This window comes from Malurus melanocephalus, unplaced genomic scaffold (genome assembly GCF_030028575.1).
Source record: "Malurus melanocephalus ecotype Western Australia unplaced genomic scaffold, MMel_1.1 scaffold_208, whole genome shotgun sequence".
NCBI lineage: Eukaryota > Metazoa > Chordata > Aves > Passeriformes > Maluridae > Malurus > Malurus melanocephalus.
In genome coordinates, this window is record NW_026623440.1 from 227,174 (window position 1) to 246,129 (window position 18,956).

Genomic DNA, 18,956 nt, shown 5'->3' on the forward strand with positions numbered 1-18,956 from the left:
ATATTCTATATAGTTTGTAAACAGAATACTAGGGTATAAAGGTATTAGAAACTGACTGAAATTTAAATTAACAGCAGTGCATGTGTTCCAGCTGGAGGGAGTCTCCATCAGGAAATAGGTTTGGGTTCTCAGCATTGCTGGCTTGTGTTGCAGAATTTCAAGTGAAGAATTTTACCAAAAACTCAGTGTTGATTGCTTTGGAGATCATCAGTSTCTTGATGTGAAACTTCAGAAAAGTCAGTTGCCCATGCTGACATTCAGAAATATCAACTCCTGTGCCATAAAAGTTATTTTTTCAGATTGTGCCACCTGGCACTCAGGCACTTAGAAAGCAAAAGGATTTGTGTTAGGGAAGAAAGGAGGAGACACATAGACAGAACTTAACTGTCTTACACATTTCCTGCCTGGGGAGTTCTCAGCTTAGGATTCAGACAATCACTCAATGTGACCCTGCTGACAAAGGGTGGAAGAAATAATTTTAAGCAGAAGAGTTAACTTTCAAAWGAGTAATCAGTGAGTATTGCTCTCGATCTGAAGTCTTTGCTGGAAGCCACAGACACTGTTTTCTGGGCTGAGCATCACTGTGACAGTGTAGGCAGGTGAACCATTCCCATGTAGGACTATTTTCTGGGTTATTTTGTCACTGTCTTCTCAATATGTCACTTTCCTCCCTTCAAAATCTGACAAGTCTCTGCTTGCTTTTTGTGAATAATTGAGCCAGAATAAAATTCATTGCCTCTGTGTGTTCTCAAATCGATAAGGTAAAGCAAAGCAATGTCTTTCTTCCTGAAAACTTCTGTCTGAGAGCTGTCTCCAGCGGCAGACTGGAGCTGACAAAATGAAAGGCCCACCAGGAGATGAATCTGAAGTCTTTTAAGTATGTGGGCAGCAATGTGAGGCAGCAAGATGATGAACTTCGGATTTCTGTTCCAAATCTCCTTTCAGCTTCATTTATTCCTATTGCTACCTTTTGGCATACTCCTCTCCCATTATTCCTTTTTCACTTATGCTTGCTTCTTCCATTTGGCCYTTTGAGAACAGTTTAAATGTAGTATGTAGACAAATAATTTGTTATGATTTTACATTTGTTAGTGTCTAAAGAGACAGCATATGGTCCATATGAAATTCCCAAAATAAAAACTCTATCTGTAGAAATTGCTGTTCTTGAGTAAGTTTTACAAATACAAAATTACAACATGTTCAGTCCCATCACCGATGGAAAGGAGAAATTTTCCTGGAAAATGCTTAAATAAGACTACAAAATTTGCAATTCTGGATTAGACAGGTGTTTTGAGGCAAATATTTCAATCTGGTAGCTATTGTTATATGACTGTTTGCAAGACTGAAAATACCTGAGTTAAAGGAGGCAAATACTGCTGCTGGAGGAATAATACTTTCTAGTTCTGTAGGACTTGCACTGAACTGGAAGCTTGAGCTTACTCTTATCTCTACAAGGGAAAAAAAAGGTCATCTCTAAGTGAAAACAAGGTCTTACTTCCTCAAAAACAAGGGGTGAAATCTACTTGTGCTAAGTGGAAATAGAGTTCATGCTAGGATTCACAGTGCMTATCCTTCAAACTGAAGAAAATCATTTGAAAATGGAACAGAATTTCAAATGACCTTAAGCTCATGTGCTGTACTTGCAAGGAAAGCTGGCACCCTTATCTCAGCAGTGCAGAGAGGCCTGCAATCTTTCTGAGAATTCATTATTCACCTAGAACATTTCATGGAGAAGTCCCAGGGTGCAGAAGTGTAAAATCATTTCCATCTGGCTCTTAGTGTTGTGGCAGCGGAGAGCACGTGCTAGAGCTCACATCCKGTAAGTGATTCTGGCTGAGGTGTTCATCAGATATTTCTGATTGGTTTTGAGTTGAGGATTTTTAAACAAAAAATTTAAATGAGATTCCAAGTAGGAAACATGGAATGCAATACAAACTTGTCAGTTTTAATGGTCTGGAATAGTGCTGTGCACTCCTCCWTTCCCATAACTGAAAGACAAGTATAGGACATGGTCTTTGAGGATTACCAGTTGCACCTAGGATGATTGTTTTTCTTTCTCAGAGATGGTTTGCTGAGCTGAAACTATTCATTCTGAGTATTTATTTTTAAAAGGACAAATGTTAGGTCATCTTGTTGACTCTGGGCATGTTTCAAGTTCCCTGTAATTGCTATGTCAGTCTTTTTCCCATCCATTCTTCCTTGCCAAAATGCATAAAGCCGCATTGTTTTGTTTCTGTATCACCTAAATGAAGMTTTAAAAGCAGTAGATGTTAGCTGTTTCTACAGCCCTCATTTGCACAATGTCTCCAACTAATAAAACAAGAAAATAGTTGATCATTTTTTACCCTTAATCAGCCAGAATATTTTAAACAGTGTTCCAAATACTGTGCTGTATAAAAGTTATGAGTGAAAAGGCCTTTGATTTTACATGGTGTTAAGTCTGAACCAAGAATGCTGGTGGGATGGTGCCAGCCATCCTCTGCAGGAGCCTGGAGCAGGACTGCCTGAACCAGGAATGCAGCTTAGGAGGATGTGTGAGTGCCTGTGAATAACTCAAGGACATTTCTGACATGAAYCCCAAGGGTTTAGTCCCTTTCTATGAGCATCAGTTAGTTTTATCCACTTTTGTTGCACAATCCTGCTGAATTTGGAGCATCCCCATAGTGTATCCCGTATCCAGAGTGTGGAAATCCTGTGGTGTGTTGTTGGTTCCCACAGATACAGGGGATGCCACTTACTCTTCGTGGAGGAGATGTAGTTTTTACTTTAGGTAACCAATTTGCACCTGCACGTGCAAATATTGCAAAATTCGCTCTGCTTGTGATGGTTCAGACGACTGACCAATGTGTGCTATAGGAGTCTGTAATGCAAACATGGGAAATACCATGGTGATTAATGAAAATGCTGGTCAGAGAGACCAAAGGAYTGGTAAGAAACCTTTGGAATKGGRCAGAACCAAAGAAGATACGTGGTGRAAAACATATACTTTTAAACTTTAAAGATAAAGAGACAATTTCAAATCTAGTGAACACCAATTATGTATTTAATTTCAGGCACAGCAACTACTTAATTTGCATTAAAAATGACAATAGATAGGAAAAAGCCCCAGTATAGTGCAGTAGGAGCTGTTGTGACTAAAGGAGCAGATGAAAAAGGGCAGGTCAGAAACAACCCTGTTTGCATGAATACATAGAAAGTATGTATTCATTTCAGTTCTGTATTTAAAATGTAAATCCATGTTATGCAGTCAAAGAGTAAAGGTTAATGGATTTTTGAGGTGKTAATGCCAAAACTGTGTTGTTATTCAACACAGAATTTGTTATTGCCTTTGGTGGAAAGATGTGAGAGGCAATGAAGACATGGGTTTGTTTAGACAGTGGTAATGCCTATAGTGAAATCTTAGCTTTAAAATAAAAAAAAAAAATCTGTGTCTTACAGTTTAAGTGGAGACATAGACACAGGGTATTGTTGATGAATATAATTTTGTAATAGATAAATAGGATAGCTAAATTCTACAGCTAATAGCTGTATTTTCAAGGTGCTGTTAAGTATGCAAATAATTAGGAAGTGACAAGGTATATAGAGCTTTCAGTGTGAGAATCCTTGAACTGCTGTGCTAAGAAAATAGGAAAATGAAGAAATGCAAAGATGGGTAAAAAGTGGCTAAAGTGATGGGAAAAGAAGATAATGTTAGCACCTGACTTCTGCCTAGCATATGGGGACTGTTGCAGTTGAGAAGSAAGGTATTAAACCTGAGGTGTTAGTAAACAGGATGGATTTTAAGCACTTCAGAATAATCCTAATAAGAGAGAAAGGGAAAAAAATGAACCAAACCAAGTCCCTGCAATGCTTAGAAAGGCAAGGAAGCGGTCRAAGCAATTGCCCTGCTTGCAAAAGTGAGAGAAAGGAGCAAGTAAAGATAAAATGTTTAAACTTCTGAGATGAGGGTAATCTGGAGCAGAGCATGGATCAGTGGCTGGGAAAAGAAGATGGGTTTAGCTGTGCTAAACTGAGATTGAGAAAGATGTATCAGTGAGTTTGTGAGGCAGGATTACATGGACTGAGGTTGGCAGTGGACTGGCACGCGTTTTGGGTCTGTTAACGTGGGATTCACCGAATTCATCAAAAGTAGGGAGAGGGAAGTCGTTGGAAAAGGACAAGGGGAGATATTTCTTTTCCCCTTCAAATAGTTTGAGAAAGGCAGAAGGATGTAAAGAAAGAAGTGGCAAAGGACTGGTGCGAGAACGGTGCCAGCAGCACCCCCTGGTACCGCAGGAGCYGGGGAGGGAGCGATGTGCCAGCGCCAGCACGGGGGAACGGTGCCCGAGGCTGCCGCGCCGCGTGTCGGTGCCGTGCGGGGGAGCTGCGGTGTGGCCCCGCGGGGGCGAGCGCACAGCGGTGCGGGCTGTGCCGCCTGCGGGGGCGGCCCCGCGCCCGGCCATGGCGGCAGCTGCGGCGGGGAGGCGGCCGGTGGCGGGCGGCCGCGCTCCGGCGCTCCGAGCATCCCGGCGGGCCCCGCCGCTTCGGCGCTGCGGGCNGCGGCGGGGAGGCGGCCGGTGGCGGGCGGCCGCGCTCCGGCGCTCCGAGCATCCCGGCGGGCCCCGCCGCTTCGGCGCTGCGGGCACAGCAGCGAGCCGGCCGCGCCGGGGAAAAATAGGTCACGAACGGGCCTTCGGTGGCGGCGAGGTGAAGGGCGGTGAAGCGGCACCCGCGGGGTTAAACTGGGTCAGGGAATATTTCGGGAAGGTTTGGCGGACAGGTGGGAGCAGATAACTGGTTTTTATTAATGCTCGCGAACCGACAGCGGCAGCTGTTGGCTCCGCTGCCCTAAGCGGGATGGCTGCGAGCCAGGCTCGGCGGTAACCGGCACCGACATCYTCTTGTCAGGCACGGCCGGCCCCGGCCCGCAGCCTCCCGGCGGCGAAGAAAGAGGGAGAAATAAAATAAATAACTATCCGCGGCGGCAGGAAATCCGAGGTATGCGGCTTCCAGGGCTCGGGCAACTCCGGTGCGAGAGGAAGTGTGAGCCGGGCGGGGGCGGTCAGGTGGGGGCGCGGAGGCGGCGCGGGGGCCCGGGCGGGGGCGGGCGCGCTCCGGCTCCGCGGCCGCCGGGGAACTCCGGCGGAGCCAGCCCGCGCCTCGGTGATGGTGAGTGCGGGGGGCGGCTCGGGGGGAACTTCCCCCCGCACACGCTCCCACGGCCGCGCGGGGAGCCCGGGGCCGGCGGGCGGGCGCCGAGGGAACGCGCCGGGCTGCGGGTGATGCCCGCGGGGGGGGCCGGGGGCTCCGGTAGGAACAGATGCGGTGCTGGAGGAAGTTCGGTCTCTCTGTCCGCAGCAGCGCCAACAGCTGCCGCCCCCCCTGCGCTTTAGGGCGTTCCTCGATGTGCCGTGCCTTTGCCGTTTCCTATTCCGCTTGCCCGCGGGTACTCAAAGCCTCCCGAGCAGCTGGCCGTGACCTGCGGGGAATCCCTTCCCCGTGCTGGGCGGGCTGCGGGCGCCGCTGGGCTCATCCCAGCTCCGAGCTGGAGGGAGGGAGATGAGATCTGATGACATTTGCCGTCGTGGTTGGGAAATACTTATTTCATTAGTTCGGTTCGCCTGCGGTTAGAGGCTGAACAGAGCTGCTTTGCTGCACGGGAAAATCCTGAGGGCGATGGGAAACGGAGGAGTCGAGAGAAGTTTGGAAGGGGGGACGAAAGGGTGAGGGATTTTTGTTTGATTCGGTCTGTATTGTTTGGGATTTCTCCTTCCTCCACCCCCTGGGTGGGATGAATTACTTAGCACCTTCGTTTTCAATCCAGCCCTAAAGCTTGCGAAGGGCGGCTTTCATGTGTGGAAGAGCAAAGAGCCGGTAGGTCTCTAAGAATCCAGTCTGGCACAGAGCAGCCCAGCTGTGCTCTCTGCTGWGCGCTCCCTGCTCTGCTACGAGAGCCGGGCGCACACGGGAGATTCCCCTGCTTAACGGTGACCTAACAGGAAAGCCTGTTGTTCAGCGTCTATTTTGCATGAGCTACTATGCTGTAACAGTTGCTGCTTCATTCAGCTAAAAAGAGAGAGAGGATAAGAGGATTCCAATTTAATTAGCAGTTTGTTAAAACCAGTCAGCTTTGTCTGGTCACATGTTTATAATTTTAGAACGTATGTCTTAATTGCAGTAAATTCTGGTGTTGTGCATAAAGCAAGTGCCACATGCTGTTTGCGGCATTGGCTGTGGCAGCTCCATGTTTCTATTTTTTTTAATTTACTGCAGCCTCTGTTTATTTGTGCAATGGCAGATTTTTGAGTGTGCTGGGGGCATTTTGCATGAAGCAGATCTAGGAATTAAAGCATATGCYGTAGAGGTTTTTATTACCCAGGGAGCTGGAAGTTGTGTCTTTTCTATTGGAGCATATTCAGGTTGACATCTTGAATACCCAGATACTGTTTTCAGTAATAGGACTGTTGTGTGTTTTTAGCCTCTTTATTGGAGTCTGAAATACTCTAAATGTTGAGGCCTTCCTAACTCCTCCTCCCCCTTAAAAATAACTCTGGTTGTTCTCAAATAATTTCTATCCCACTGTATCACTGATATCAARCACCAGCAGACCATACCCTGTCTTCTGCCGAGCTGAGACATTGCCRTGCCTTGTGTTAGATCAAGCTATTGTAGTATTACTGCTGGTTGAATATTGAAGGTCCCCTGTGTATACTGTGATTTATGTTACTGTAAATAGGGTAATTGAATTATTGCTTCCCTGCAATGTCTTGTTTCTCTGGTGTTATCAAAGATCAGTCAACTTTAGTTGGGGTGCTAGGCAGCCTGCTGCCTAAATGTTTACTTGAATTAGGCATTTCCAGTAATGCTTACAACTGGATAAAGARCTGCTTTTGTTTTTCTGAGGAAGCCCTGGGAGTGTCTGAAAACAAGACCGTGCTAGGTGTTAACACACATATATATCCCCTCTCAAAAAGAAAAAGGTAAAATACTTGAAAAAGAGTTGATGAAATTCTTTTTTGTTTCATGAATTCCTGTATCAGAGGAGAAAAGATACTTGAGATTAGCTGTGGGGTGCATAACAGAAAGAGATTTTTTTACCTTTTATAGCCGTCAGGATTCCTTCAGGGCCTCCACTTGCTGGACAGAGAATGGAARTGTTCTGTGGATGCTGCTGTAGTGGGGAAAAAAGAGATAATGAAATTAATTACTTGTCAGCTCCTAATGGCTTAATTCAAGGCTCTTAATTGTTGAGGATGAAATGTGCAAACTCAYGTAGAGCTTTAGTTGTTAGAGAGGAGTATGTCTTCTCCAAGGCTTTACCACTACATATGTCTTTTTCTGGTTCATAACCACTATTATGGGATGTTTGTTTCTTCCTACCTATTTCAAATAAGCTGCTTCCTGCCCTCARCTTCAGCTGACAAACTGTTTGAAATCCAGGATGTGTACTTCTGTCATTCCTAAGCCGGTATGAAACCTCAGATAGAACTGTGACCTTCAAATATGAATTAAGTCATGTATTTACAAACACATGTCTTTCTCAAACTGGCGTTAGAAAAAGGGATAGGGAACCCTAGACAGATCTTATAGGATCCTGGTCTGAAAGGCTTTTCTGCTAGCTCCTGCTGTCACTTTACCTCTGTCAGAACACTAGAGGAGTTTAAATTTTTATTCCCTTCAGCTTTCTATTGCTTTTTTTCTTCTCGACACTGACAAAAGATTCAAATATTTCTCTGYGCTTCCAGATTGTGTGCACATACTAAAATACCAGCCTGTCATGGAACATGCCATTCTTGTCTCTTTTCCGAATGTGTTTTCCAATAGTGAACAGTTGAGTATATATTTTTAGTACTATTCCTGGTATGTATTGCATTTTATTTTACATCCTGGTTAGTAGTGCTTGCTTGTATTCGTGCTGTTAAAAGTACTGAAAGTTCTTCATTAAGTTCCAATATCCAGCTCTCTTAATTTTTGTGAGTAACTTCACAGTCTATTCAGTGAAGTTTACTAGCTTTTTTCGTAGTCTTAATTTGTTCCTAAATAAGCTGCCAAACCCCCTACMTATGTGAGTTTTGAGCTCTGTGGCTTGTGAGCATGAATCTAAGGTCATAACAGCTTTAAAGAAAATTGCCCGTACCCAACCAGAGTAGTTACAAATGGGTTTGTCACTTCCGAGTAATGACGTGGCCTTTCTCTGACCAAGTTTCAGTATGCACAGTGCAGAAATCTGATTTTGTGTTGTGTCACCTTGAACTTACTTACTTTTTCTTACTTACCAGGGTCAGTTGAGACCAGGTCACTGAGGTAAAATGTACTCTTTTCAAAAGTCCCTRAGTTAAGTAGTGTGGCTGCATGGTCACTCACAGTTCTCTGGGATGAAAATGTTTGTCTGAGGGATACATCTTAGGCAGCAGGTGTTTTAAGGAAAATGTTTCTAAGTAACTTCTGTGAAGGTGTAATTTTGTATCAAGATAAAATKAAAGTGTCCACTGGATTTAAATATCATTGCTTGATTATGTTTTCTGAATGCCATGTGATGCTGCTGTAGAAGGTTTTCTGTTTTCAAAAATTGTGATGGAAATTAGTAGCAAGCATTCTCTGGACCTTTTGATTTATGTTCCTTCAGGCTCAAAGATCTCTTTCAGCMGGATTTCCTAATGCCATGTATTGTAGTAATTTGGTRGTGACAAGAAAGAACACTGAGTGCWTGATCAGTATTGTTTTCTGAAATGATAGCATTTCCTCTGTGCTACTGATCGAACCCTCTAGCTTTTGACATGTTCTGAGATTTTGAGTCTACCATGGTGATATAGATGTAAAATATAAAGGTGTCTCATGTCACTTTTTCTGAGGATTGTATGAACAACATGCAGAAATATTTTGCAAACACTGGGATTTTATAGACTCTCATCTTGATATTTCGCTCTGTGTGTCATTATGTAGAGGAGAGTCTAAAAGCTGAAAGACACTCTGTGCTGTCAATGCAGGGATGCTGGATGTCAGCTGTTGGGTGSGAGTGGGCAGTTATGCATTTTGTTTGTTGAAAAGCAAGGGATGTAGGATTGAAGACCAGTTTGTGTTGGCATAAAAATCAGAGTATTTTGGTAAAATAACTTTTTAGCACTCTGACAGCCTAGTTTAAAATACTCAAAATCAATGATTCTTTAAGTATTGGATAATCAGTAATTTACATCTAAAACTTGGTATTTATGTAGGTGAAAATGTGTTTCTTCAAAGCCTTCAAGCCTACTGAAATAGTAGGAAGTGACATCCTGTGAAAGGAGACCCTTACTGCAGTGTTTCAGCATGAAGAAACTGAACCTAATTCTACGTTAACAGTGTGCTAAATCTCAACAATTAGCATAGCTCTTAATATCATTAACTTCTCAACCCCCTTTCCTTTCTAGTAYTGTAAATACTGCACTAAATGATGGAGGTTTTGTTGTGCTCTACTGCCCATGCAGTCTTTTAAGGCAGGAGAGTTATCAGAATAACTTCAGTAATGCTCTGTGCCAGGTTCACTATTTTTGGGTGCTACAAGATGTAGTCAGAAATGATAGCTGATAGTTCTGTGTTCTGAAGCAATTTTCAATTCTCTTAAAATTAGGCTGAGGTAGAATCACAGACGTGTAGAATCACAGAATAGTTTGGGTTGTAAGAGACCTTTTAAAGGTCACCCAGTCCAAATCCTCTGCAAAGAACAGGGACATCTTTAATCAGATGAGATTGTTCCAAGCCCTGTGCAATCTGACCRTGGATGTTTCCAGGGTTGGGGCATCCATCACTGCTCTGGGCAGTCTGTGYCAGTCTTTTGCCACCCTCACTGTGAAATAAGTTTTTGCTTATATCTAATCCAGATCAACCGTTCTTTAATTTAAAAACATTGCCCCCTTTCCTATCCTGACAGGCCCCGCTAAAAAGTTTGTCCCCATTTTTCTTGTAGGCCTCCTGTAAATATTGAAAGGTCACTATGAGGCCTTCCTGGAGCCTGTKTTCTCCAGGCTGAGCAACCCYAGCTCTCCCAGCCTTTCCTCACAGCAGAGGTGCTCCAGCCCTCTTGATTGTCTTTGTAGCCTCCTCTGGACCCGTTTCCATGGGCCCACRTCTTCCCTGTGCTAAGGACCCCAGAGCTGGACACAGTAGTCCAGGTGGGATCCCCAAGTAACCTTCCTTCCACCAAACAATACCAGTTACAGTGCATGTGCACTACTGGCTGTTTGCTCTGAACCTCTGGGGAGATTGGGACAGTCACTATAGTAACAGAAGTGTTGGGGYCTGGGTGAAAAAAATCTCAATAATCCTTAAAACTTCACTGGGAAGCAACAGCTTCTCTCTGCTTTGTGTTAACCCCAGGTCTGTGGTTTTGCAGCACTTCCTTTAGGAGTAAGATTGAATGGTGGGGCTCAGCCTTGGCTTCCCACTGATAGAGACCAGAGCTACTTTGCAAAGTTTCTGGTTGTCATTTATGTCCCCTAACATTTGTCATCTTTTATGACTTAGTCATCATCCTTTGTGTTGAAAGGAAATAGTCGTTTCTAGCTTGTAACTCACCTCATCCTGAAGTGGAGCTTATAATAGCTCAGGTGAGCCACATCCCCTAAATGTCTTTATCCCTCTGTAAAAGTTTTCTAGGTGGTGCCATTAAATGTATGTCTGTATCAGAGACATATGGAGTTAGATTAATGCCAAATGTTGTCAAAATTGAGAGTTTGCTTATGTCTTCATGGGCTAATGCAGAAGCCTGCCCACTTCCAGGCTGATGGTGRACTGTACCAAGCTTGTTTCATTAACTTGGGGTACCATTTGCATYTGATGCCAGGCAGTCTGGTTGTAGCAGAAAAGTGCTTACCAGAAAAATCCTCTTAAAACAAAGAAAGGCTGTCTGTGAGGCAAAACCAGAACCTCTGTCACTCTCTAAGTGTGCCTTGCTAGCCAGTTATTTCAGTGGTATAGAAGTCTTCCCATATCAGGTCCCAAAAATGCCTAAAGAAATTCAAAATTCTGGTAAAGGGTTTTCCCAGCAAGGTTTCATATTCTTTCATTAGGCTTCTGCATTAAGTTATTTGTGTGTCAGAAGATTGAGAAGCAGTCTTTGTTCTCTGGATTTCAGTTCTTTATATCCTCCCAAAGAAAAAATTCCAAACTCTTTCAGACAGGGACATGGCATAAAACCCAAATGTACCCCAGAAAAGGATACTGAAGTAACAAAAGAAATTCCAACATGGGTGAGGAGACACCCCTCAGTTTTGTGTTGAGTAGATGGAAGTGYCTGACTAAGTCTCTGGATGACTTCTGCTCTTCTGCATCCCTCTGGCAACCCTGAATTGTCTGGAAGTTTAAAAAACTTAAATGCTGGTAATTTAATTCCTTTCCTAATCAATCYCTTTTTCTCTCTTTCCTAAAATACAGCTGGTAAAAGGGTGCAACTTACAGTGGAAASATGATAAATGTACTTAAGTAATTTGTTCCAAAGTCTTTTTATCAGTAACTGACCTTCCAGCTTGAGAAGTTGTTCAGCTGTCCAAAAGGGAACCTTTGTYAATGTTGGCAACAGAAAAAAGGAAAAAAGAATTAGTGTTCCACAGCTTTACCTTCAAATCCACCTCTGCTTTAGCACCCCAGATTTCAGGTCAGAGAAATGAGGGATTAAACAAGAGGGACTCTGGGGGCTGTTACTTAGAGTACCCTGGAGAAGGACCCTGCCCCAGCACTGATGGTGTTAACCTGGAAAAGCAGTGCAGGGAACAGCCACCTTCACCCAGAGGATGATGCATTATGCACACACCTCCTGTGTTTCCTGGGTTTTCATGTGGGTGATGTCTGCCTGAGGCACTCTGGTGCAGAGCTCTGGAGGGAATGCAGCTGTGTTATTGTTTGAGCAGGATTGTACCTTCAAACAGGTTTTAAGAGACTGGTCTGTTGCTCCTCCTTACTTTCTTTGTCTTTCTGTCACAGCCATGAAGTAGGATGGTTTCTCTATTTCCTTTTCTTACAGTCTAGTTAGCTGTTTCCCTTTAAAAAAAAAAAAGTGATGTGACTTTCTGTTGACATGGTTGTGAATCACATGGTACATGGGAACCATCTGAGTGAAAACTCCTCAAGCCTCCTGACCGGGTGAACATAAACCTCTCGATTCTGCCTGGCAAAYGGCCAAACCCAAAGCTCTGCAAAGACCATCTCTAGGCCTCAGTTTCTGTTTCATTAWTTCCACCTGAACTTGTAACTCATCTTCTTAACAAGGCATTTCTGGTTTTATGGAATTGCTTGTGCAGCAAGGAAATAATTCCCTTTCCCTGCCTCCTGTGTGTGTGTGTCTCACTGATTCATGCTCACGGTCTCCCAAGTGGCTGTGGCTTGGGTGTTCTTTTCATAGGGTTAAAACCAGTTAAATGTCAAGTCAACTGTAAAATGATTGTTCTGGAAATTGAAAAGTCTGAAATTTAAGACTCTGCAAATATATTGTATTTTGAAGAGAGAAATAAGAGGTGAGAATTGTCCATTGTGTTTCTTTATCAGCATATGATGGTTGGAACATGTGGAGCACTTCCATTGGTCAATATTTTTTCATGCTGCAGTCTTACTGAAGTAATGTTACAGAAATCCACAGTTCTTCCAAAATGCATACCTGCTRTTTATCATTTCCAAGTGTGTGTCTATTTAAAAGATAAGAAAATAAGGAATTGAYAATATTTGCCTTATAGACCAACGATTGTAATCCTGCTTGTTCTTGACTTATTGAAAGAAGGTTGCTGCAGTTTTGCCTTTATTTCTGTTTCCTTTTCCAGGCTGATAAAATGAATTTATTATCATACTTTTAAAATATATTCTGTTACTGTACTGTATAATAACTATAGTCTGAAAAAATTTGTAAGGTTTTCCTGAAATTGGCTAAGTTGTGGTCAGCAAGGGTTGCTTGATGACACTGGCCCATGCAGATAATAGTTTTAATACTCTGAATATAGCTGCTTTCCTTTCTTAATACTTCTGTACCCACTCAGATTCCTGTTCACAGAGGCAGAATTGTTCCATTAYATGCTGACTAGCAGTGTGGATGAAATGGGGTATTGCAGAAGAAAAATAATAGAATTATCTGTAGAAAAGAAGAAAAGTCAAAATCAGGTGACAGAGTAAAATAATAAGAKATATGGGAGCATGTTAAGATTGGATGAGGAAAGGTGGTTTAGTAATTTGCTGAATGGGGGAGGGGGCAGTGGTTTTAATGGTTACACTCAGAAGTCGCAGGAAGCCGTGAGTCAGGCAAAGACACGCTCCCCAAYTTGAGCACTAAATAAAGCAATGCTTACAGAGGAGTGGGGATATTCAAGGGTCTGTGCTGTACCTTCTTAGCTGAAAATACTGAGCTCTCAGATCCTGTGTGTTGAATCTGTTCAGCTTGAACCACATCCCTTTCCTCTGCAGGCACCCGGAGCAAGACATTAAAATGATATAAGTAACTACGTCAGGACATGAGTAAAACTAGTAGTACTTCAGTATGTTGTGCTTAACCCTTGTATTAAAGCAGAGACTTTAGAAAGTTTAGGTAAGTGTGAGCTTTCCAGGGATTATACAACTGTGGTTAGTCCAACTTCATGATTTTGAAATACTGTATGGGTTGTTGCATTATTAATTGGTGCCTTCCCTGCACCACTTAGTTAATTAGTTTGCTCGTTTTGTCATACTTTCTAGCAATTTAAAAATCATTTTAAAATCCTGGTTTTTTTTTTACTAAAGGCTCTTCTTAGCAGGGTATTACCGAGACTGACAAATGAAGAAGTGTTTGGTTTTGCTTTGGTCACTTGGAATCCAGTTTGTTGTATGTAGTGCAACGTGAACTTCTGGGACCCCTTAAAAAAAAAAAGATAAAAAAGAGAGAGTTAAGTAATGGGAAGTCTTTATTTGTAGCAGTGTGGGTTTTATGTGTTTGCTTGTTACATTGGATCATCTGAAGCATGACTTGCATTTCTCCATTTCGTTAAGAAGCGAAGCCATGGAGCAGTGAGAGAGTAAAGTTTGATCTGTGCTCAGAAAATGGCTTACCCTGGAGCTGTGCCGTGGCAGCAGCAGCCATCCCCAGGGAAGTTTGGGGTTTGCTGGGATCTGTCAGCCTCTCCTCCTCAGAGAGGCATTCCTAAACCCCAGGGAATCCCCTCCCCTAAAGTTCTGGAGTAAGCAGCGTGGAGAAATAATAAACACTTCCTTCCTTTCTATTTTCAGTGACTGAACTAGAAAGTACCACAGGGCTGCAGCTCTGCTYGCAGCACCGTCCTCTTCTGCTCACCCTCCTTCCACAAAGGGAGGCAGAGCAGCAATTCCAAGCTGAAAAAGAATTGTAAAAGTATCACCAAGATTATGGTAGACTGGCTTCATTATTCAGTTTTGTATTTAATGTAAAATTCAGYATTAAGTTCTCTGCAGGATTTTCTRCTCCCAGATTTATCTTTTCCTAGCAGTGTGTGTCAGGCTTCCCCCGCCCCCACTCTTGCAGCATGTTTGTTTTGCCAGGAAGGCATGGAGAGCAGCCTGATGTTTTGGATCTTGAGAGGCGTTTTGGAGTTGTTGGAAGCGTCTCACTCCTTCCTCTGGTTTGATGTAAACAGCTCTGCTGGCTGTGGCAGCAGGGAGGAGAACCTTTCAGCAGTGGCAATGGTGGCCAGCAAACAGGAGCGGGCGTTGGATGTAAAATCCTTTCCGTGGCCAGAGCTGGAGACATTTTGTCAGGTACCCTGTGCAGTGATGACCAGTAACAAAACCTTTCAAAGAATTGGAAATTGTTGTTCCAAGGATCTGCACTCCTCTGTGGGTGTGCTTTCAAGAGAGATACTTCACTAACAAATCTCAAATTTCAAGTGATGATATAAAAACTTTTAGTCAAACTGAATAACATTTCCTGGTCTTCTCCTCAATTATATGTTTACAAGCTTTGCATTTGTATATTTCTTTAGGGTTTAAAAAAAAAACAACCTAACATTCAGCTTCTTAAAAGAAGTTGCAGTGTGTGATCTGAATTCAGAAGTATTCTTCCTGAAGTTTATTGATACTTGGGAAGRAAAAATTAATACTTGATGGGGTTTGTTAAAATTGCCTTTGGGAGAGACTTAAACAAAACATTCTTTAGATTCTGACTGAAGTCGCAGCCTTAAAAGTTCAACATCACTCCTGAAAWAATTTCTGATAAACTCACTTTAACATCAGTGTTTTGCATATTGCTTAATAAATCACAGTGATGGAATGAAGATTRTTCTTACTCTGGATGGCAGGTCTCTTTTTGCTTTTGGCAGAACATACCTGTGTGGAACAGGCAGGTATGGRCAGATATGTATTGAACATCTATCTATTGCTGCTTTGCATTTAWAAAGCTACAAGTCAACACATGAAAAGTTAGCGACTTTCCTTTTGAAATCAGTCCTACTTTTTCAACTGCAATGGTAAAACTTGAACACCCCTAATGTGAGTTTTAATTTAAACTCTTCTAATGTGCTCTGTTGTAGAAAGACAGTCGCATTCTCCAGAAATACGCAACTTTGTTTCTATCTGAGGGACTTTTTCCTGGCCTTCTGGATGCAGTTTCAGTTTGTATATTCTGTCATTGCAGATGGTTCTTATACATTATTGTAATTTCCTAGGTAGCATTAAAATGTATATATGGGATATGTGAGAAGGAGCTGCAAAATTATTTCCAACTAATTCCAGATACAGTGTCTGATCCAAGTCATCCTCCTGATTCAAATGAAGGATGAGATAATGCTGAAAAAGACCAGGAACCTACCTACACATTGGCACTGTTCCACTCCTACAGTGTGCTGTAGTTGGCCATAAATTGTTTTGTGTAGTTAAATTGGCTAAGTAGGTTGTTGCAATGTGGTGCCATTATGAGGCATTCACTTGTTTTAGGATTTGGCAGAAACCCAGTTTACATACGTGCAGAGAAGCAAAAAATAGCAKCTCCAGAATGTGTGTTTCATCTGTAGCCTGAAAGGAAAGCCATTGTATGCTTTGGGGGAAGAAAAAGCATCTCTGTTTAAATGGACTATGTGCTGGTTTCCAGAACTGTTACCTGCATGATCTCTATGTGCTTGTGAGCTGCAGAGCTCCCTGAGCAGATGAGCTCTTGGCCAGCGAGCTGTGGAAGGTGTTTGTGGACTTTGGTTGTTGGGAACAGGAGGAAACGATGGTCGTGCCTGGGGGTTGGTCACGACATGGTTTTAGATATGTTCTGGAAAAGGAAAGCTACATAAAAGGGTTTGAAAGAGAGCTTCAGGGGGCAAGGAGGAAGAGCAGCTTTACTGTGATCACTAGGGAGTAAGAGTAAAGAGCATGAGGAAAAGCAAGGGCAAGAAAATTTGGCAGATTATTAGTCTGTGCATTATATCTAGTTGAAGTAATTGTTTTCCATGTAAAAACACTGATATTAAACCACTGATATTTCTGTGGGTTTTTTTTTCTAAGTTCCTATGCCTTATGAAGCAGAACTGCAGATTCTCTGCAGACGTGCAGGGGAAGGATCCATTGTAGACAGGGGGTTATGGATCTGCTTTTCTGGTCAAATGTCATTTATGATTGCACTTATTGTTTTCTTTGCTTCCACTTTATATTAAGTTCTGAAGAGTTTTGATCACACAGAAAGTAAAGCTAAACAAATCAAAGCAAGACCTTTAAACAAGGATAAAGGAGTAAATATTTGTATATCCTGCTCTCTGAACAGGATTGGAAAGCCAAACTCATTTTCAGTCAGGTGCTCCTATCAATGAGACTTCTTTTCTGCCTTGTCACAAAATTGTGTACATGGTCAGGGGATTTTCTTCCTAGAAAGCTACTACAGGAAAAGCCTCAGAACCWAATAAAGCATGAGGGAAGGGTTTGCACTGATGCAACAGCAGTTTTTGTGAATGGTCATAATATAAGTACCATCCTAACATACAAGTGTGGTAGTACGTGCAGTTCATTWTTCAGGTGTGGTTGACTAGGGTGCTGACAGAATCCCAGTAAGCACCTGAAACAATCTTGTTAGACTTATTAGACATGGCAAAATCTGAGCTGACTAACCCTAATTAAATTATATTTCCTATCAGTCTCCAGCCTTGCTCCCCAAAGATTCCCTTGCAGCAGAAATTTAATTAGGAGGATCAGGATGTATGCCCAAGTATTTGAATCTRCCACTGGAAAATGCATCCTGCTGAGGAATCTGATTCTTCCTATTGGTCTGGTTAGTCCATAGTGAACACTGATGATATCAAGGCACTAACCAAGTTGCTAAGATATTTAGTAACAGATTATTTGAAGATAGAAACTTGCTATGACTGCATATGAGTAACAGCTCTCAGGCCAGGAAAACTTAATTTAAGTTACTCCTTATTTTTTATGGTAGTTGGAGCTTTGGCTTAGGAAGGCRTGTTCATTAACATTGAAGAAAAATGCGCAATAAAATTTGGGCTTTGCTTGCTTTTTCTCGGAATAGTGCAGAAACATATTTAGAAGATGTGCTGTGGCTTTTGTGGGTCTTCCTCTTTTGCCACTGACAGGAATCAATTGACTTCAAATCGAGATCTAAATCCATATCTCCCTGTCTGTGGGACCACACCTTTTGTCTGTCCATTATTCCCCTGGCCCTTGGTGAAACTCAACATGCTGCAGAATGTGACCCACATTTTCATGGTTCTGTCCTTTTCAGCTGGATCCCTCTTGAAAGGTTTCCTCTTTTCCTTTCTCTGCAGGGAATCTGGCGCATCCCCGTGGATGAGATCGACCGCCCGGGCAGTTTCGCGTCTCATATGAACCGCTCGATTGTCCTGCTGCTGAATGTGCTGTCACAGCTAAAGGATTACAACACCTTGCTCAAAGTTTCATCTATGCTACAGAGGACCCCTGATCAGGGAAAGTATGATAGATTTATTTTAAGCCATTACTTTGTAAAGCTTTGAATACATTTTTTTTCGCTGTATGACTATTTTATTTAAAGCTGTTCTTTGTTTAGGAAAAAAGCCTTYAGACCGATTCCCTCGGGAATATAGTGGAATGATGGTTAATTTTTCTCAGGATTACTATTTTATAATATAGCCTGGAGTTTCTCTGCCTTTCTCTTAAAACTCAGAGCAGGCATAGAGGTGCCTTAACAGGCTTAGAGAGGTGTTGTGTCACGTGGAGGGAGTCGCTGGAGAAACAGAGCGTGGTGACTTGTGCACCCTCTGCTCGCTCTTGCATAAGAGCTGAGTGCAGTGAGGGAGGTCACGGCCCAGCATCCTGCCTTCCTGTAATCCTTGATGGACTGAACAATGGTTATGTGCCTCTTGGCAGCTGATGCTATTTAAAAAGCTTATCCTGTTCAGGGGTGATCTAATTTTAATTGCATTAACCTTATTTAAGAAAAAAGMAGCTATTAATGTGAGCTATATATGGATTCGTATCAATGGGAAGACCAAAATAAACATCCAAGSAAAACACTGAAGCAGCTGAGGTAAAATTGTAGTATATTGCCCTGTGGGAAATGTTGAAATTGTTCTCTGGCAAATTCTTAGGAAATGAAATTTGAATGATTGATGGCAATAAGTTAAAGGCATTGAAGATTTCTTCATGTGTTTTTGAGTGTGAGTGCATGTGAATTTGCATGGATTGTAATGTGTCTGGGAATATGTCACCACTTGTTCAGCAAACTTGAAGCCAAAAATACTTTGACTTTTAGCATATCAGAAGTACTGGACCATAGAAGGTTTAAATTCTGTCCCAAGTAAGCCCATAGCTGTACTAAAAATATTATGTTATTTATAAGTCTAGACTGAATTCAAAAAACAAGCAATTTGACATGTTGGATCAGCCAGTGCCAGCCATGGTGAGCTGCAATCATTAGAGGAACTTAGAAATGCAGATATTCTGGGTGTGTCTGGTATATGCCTGGAACAACCCTATTTTTAAAAATAGGGAGGCTTTAGTTATTACTGARCTAATGAGGAGTCAGATGTTTATGGTTTGCTTTTTAGACAAAA

At 42.5% G+C, this 18,956-nt stretch overlaps 1 protein-coding gene across 2 annotated transcripts in view; it reads left to right on the top strand.

The window, feature by feature from the left end:
* Nucleotides 1–18,956, top strand: part of CABIN1 (calcineurin binding protein 1) — a 104,562-nt gene that overhangs the window by 57,636 nt on the left and 27,970 nt on the right. For both annotated transcript variants that reach the window (XM_057373879.1, XM_057373880.1), the window contains exon 30: nucleotides 17,691–17,854. In XM_057373879.1, coding sequence (XP_057229862.1) covers nucleotides 17,691–17,854 — 164 coding nt within the window. The remainder of the gene's footprint in view (nucleotides 1–17,690; nucleotides 17,855–18,956) is intronic.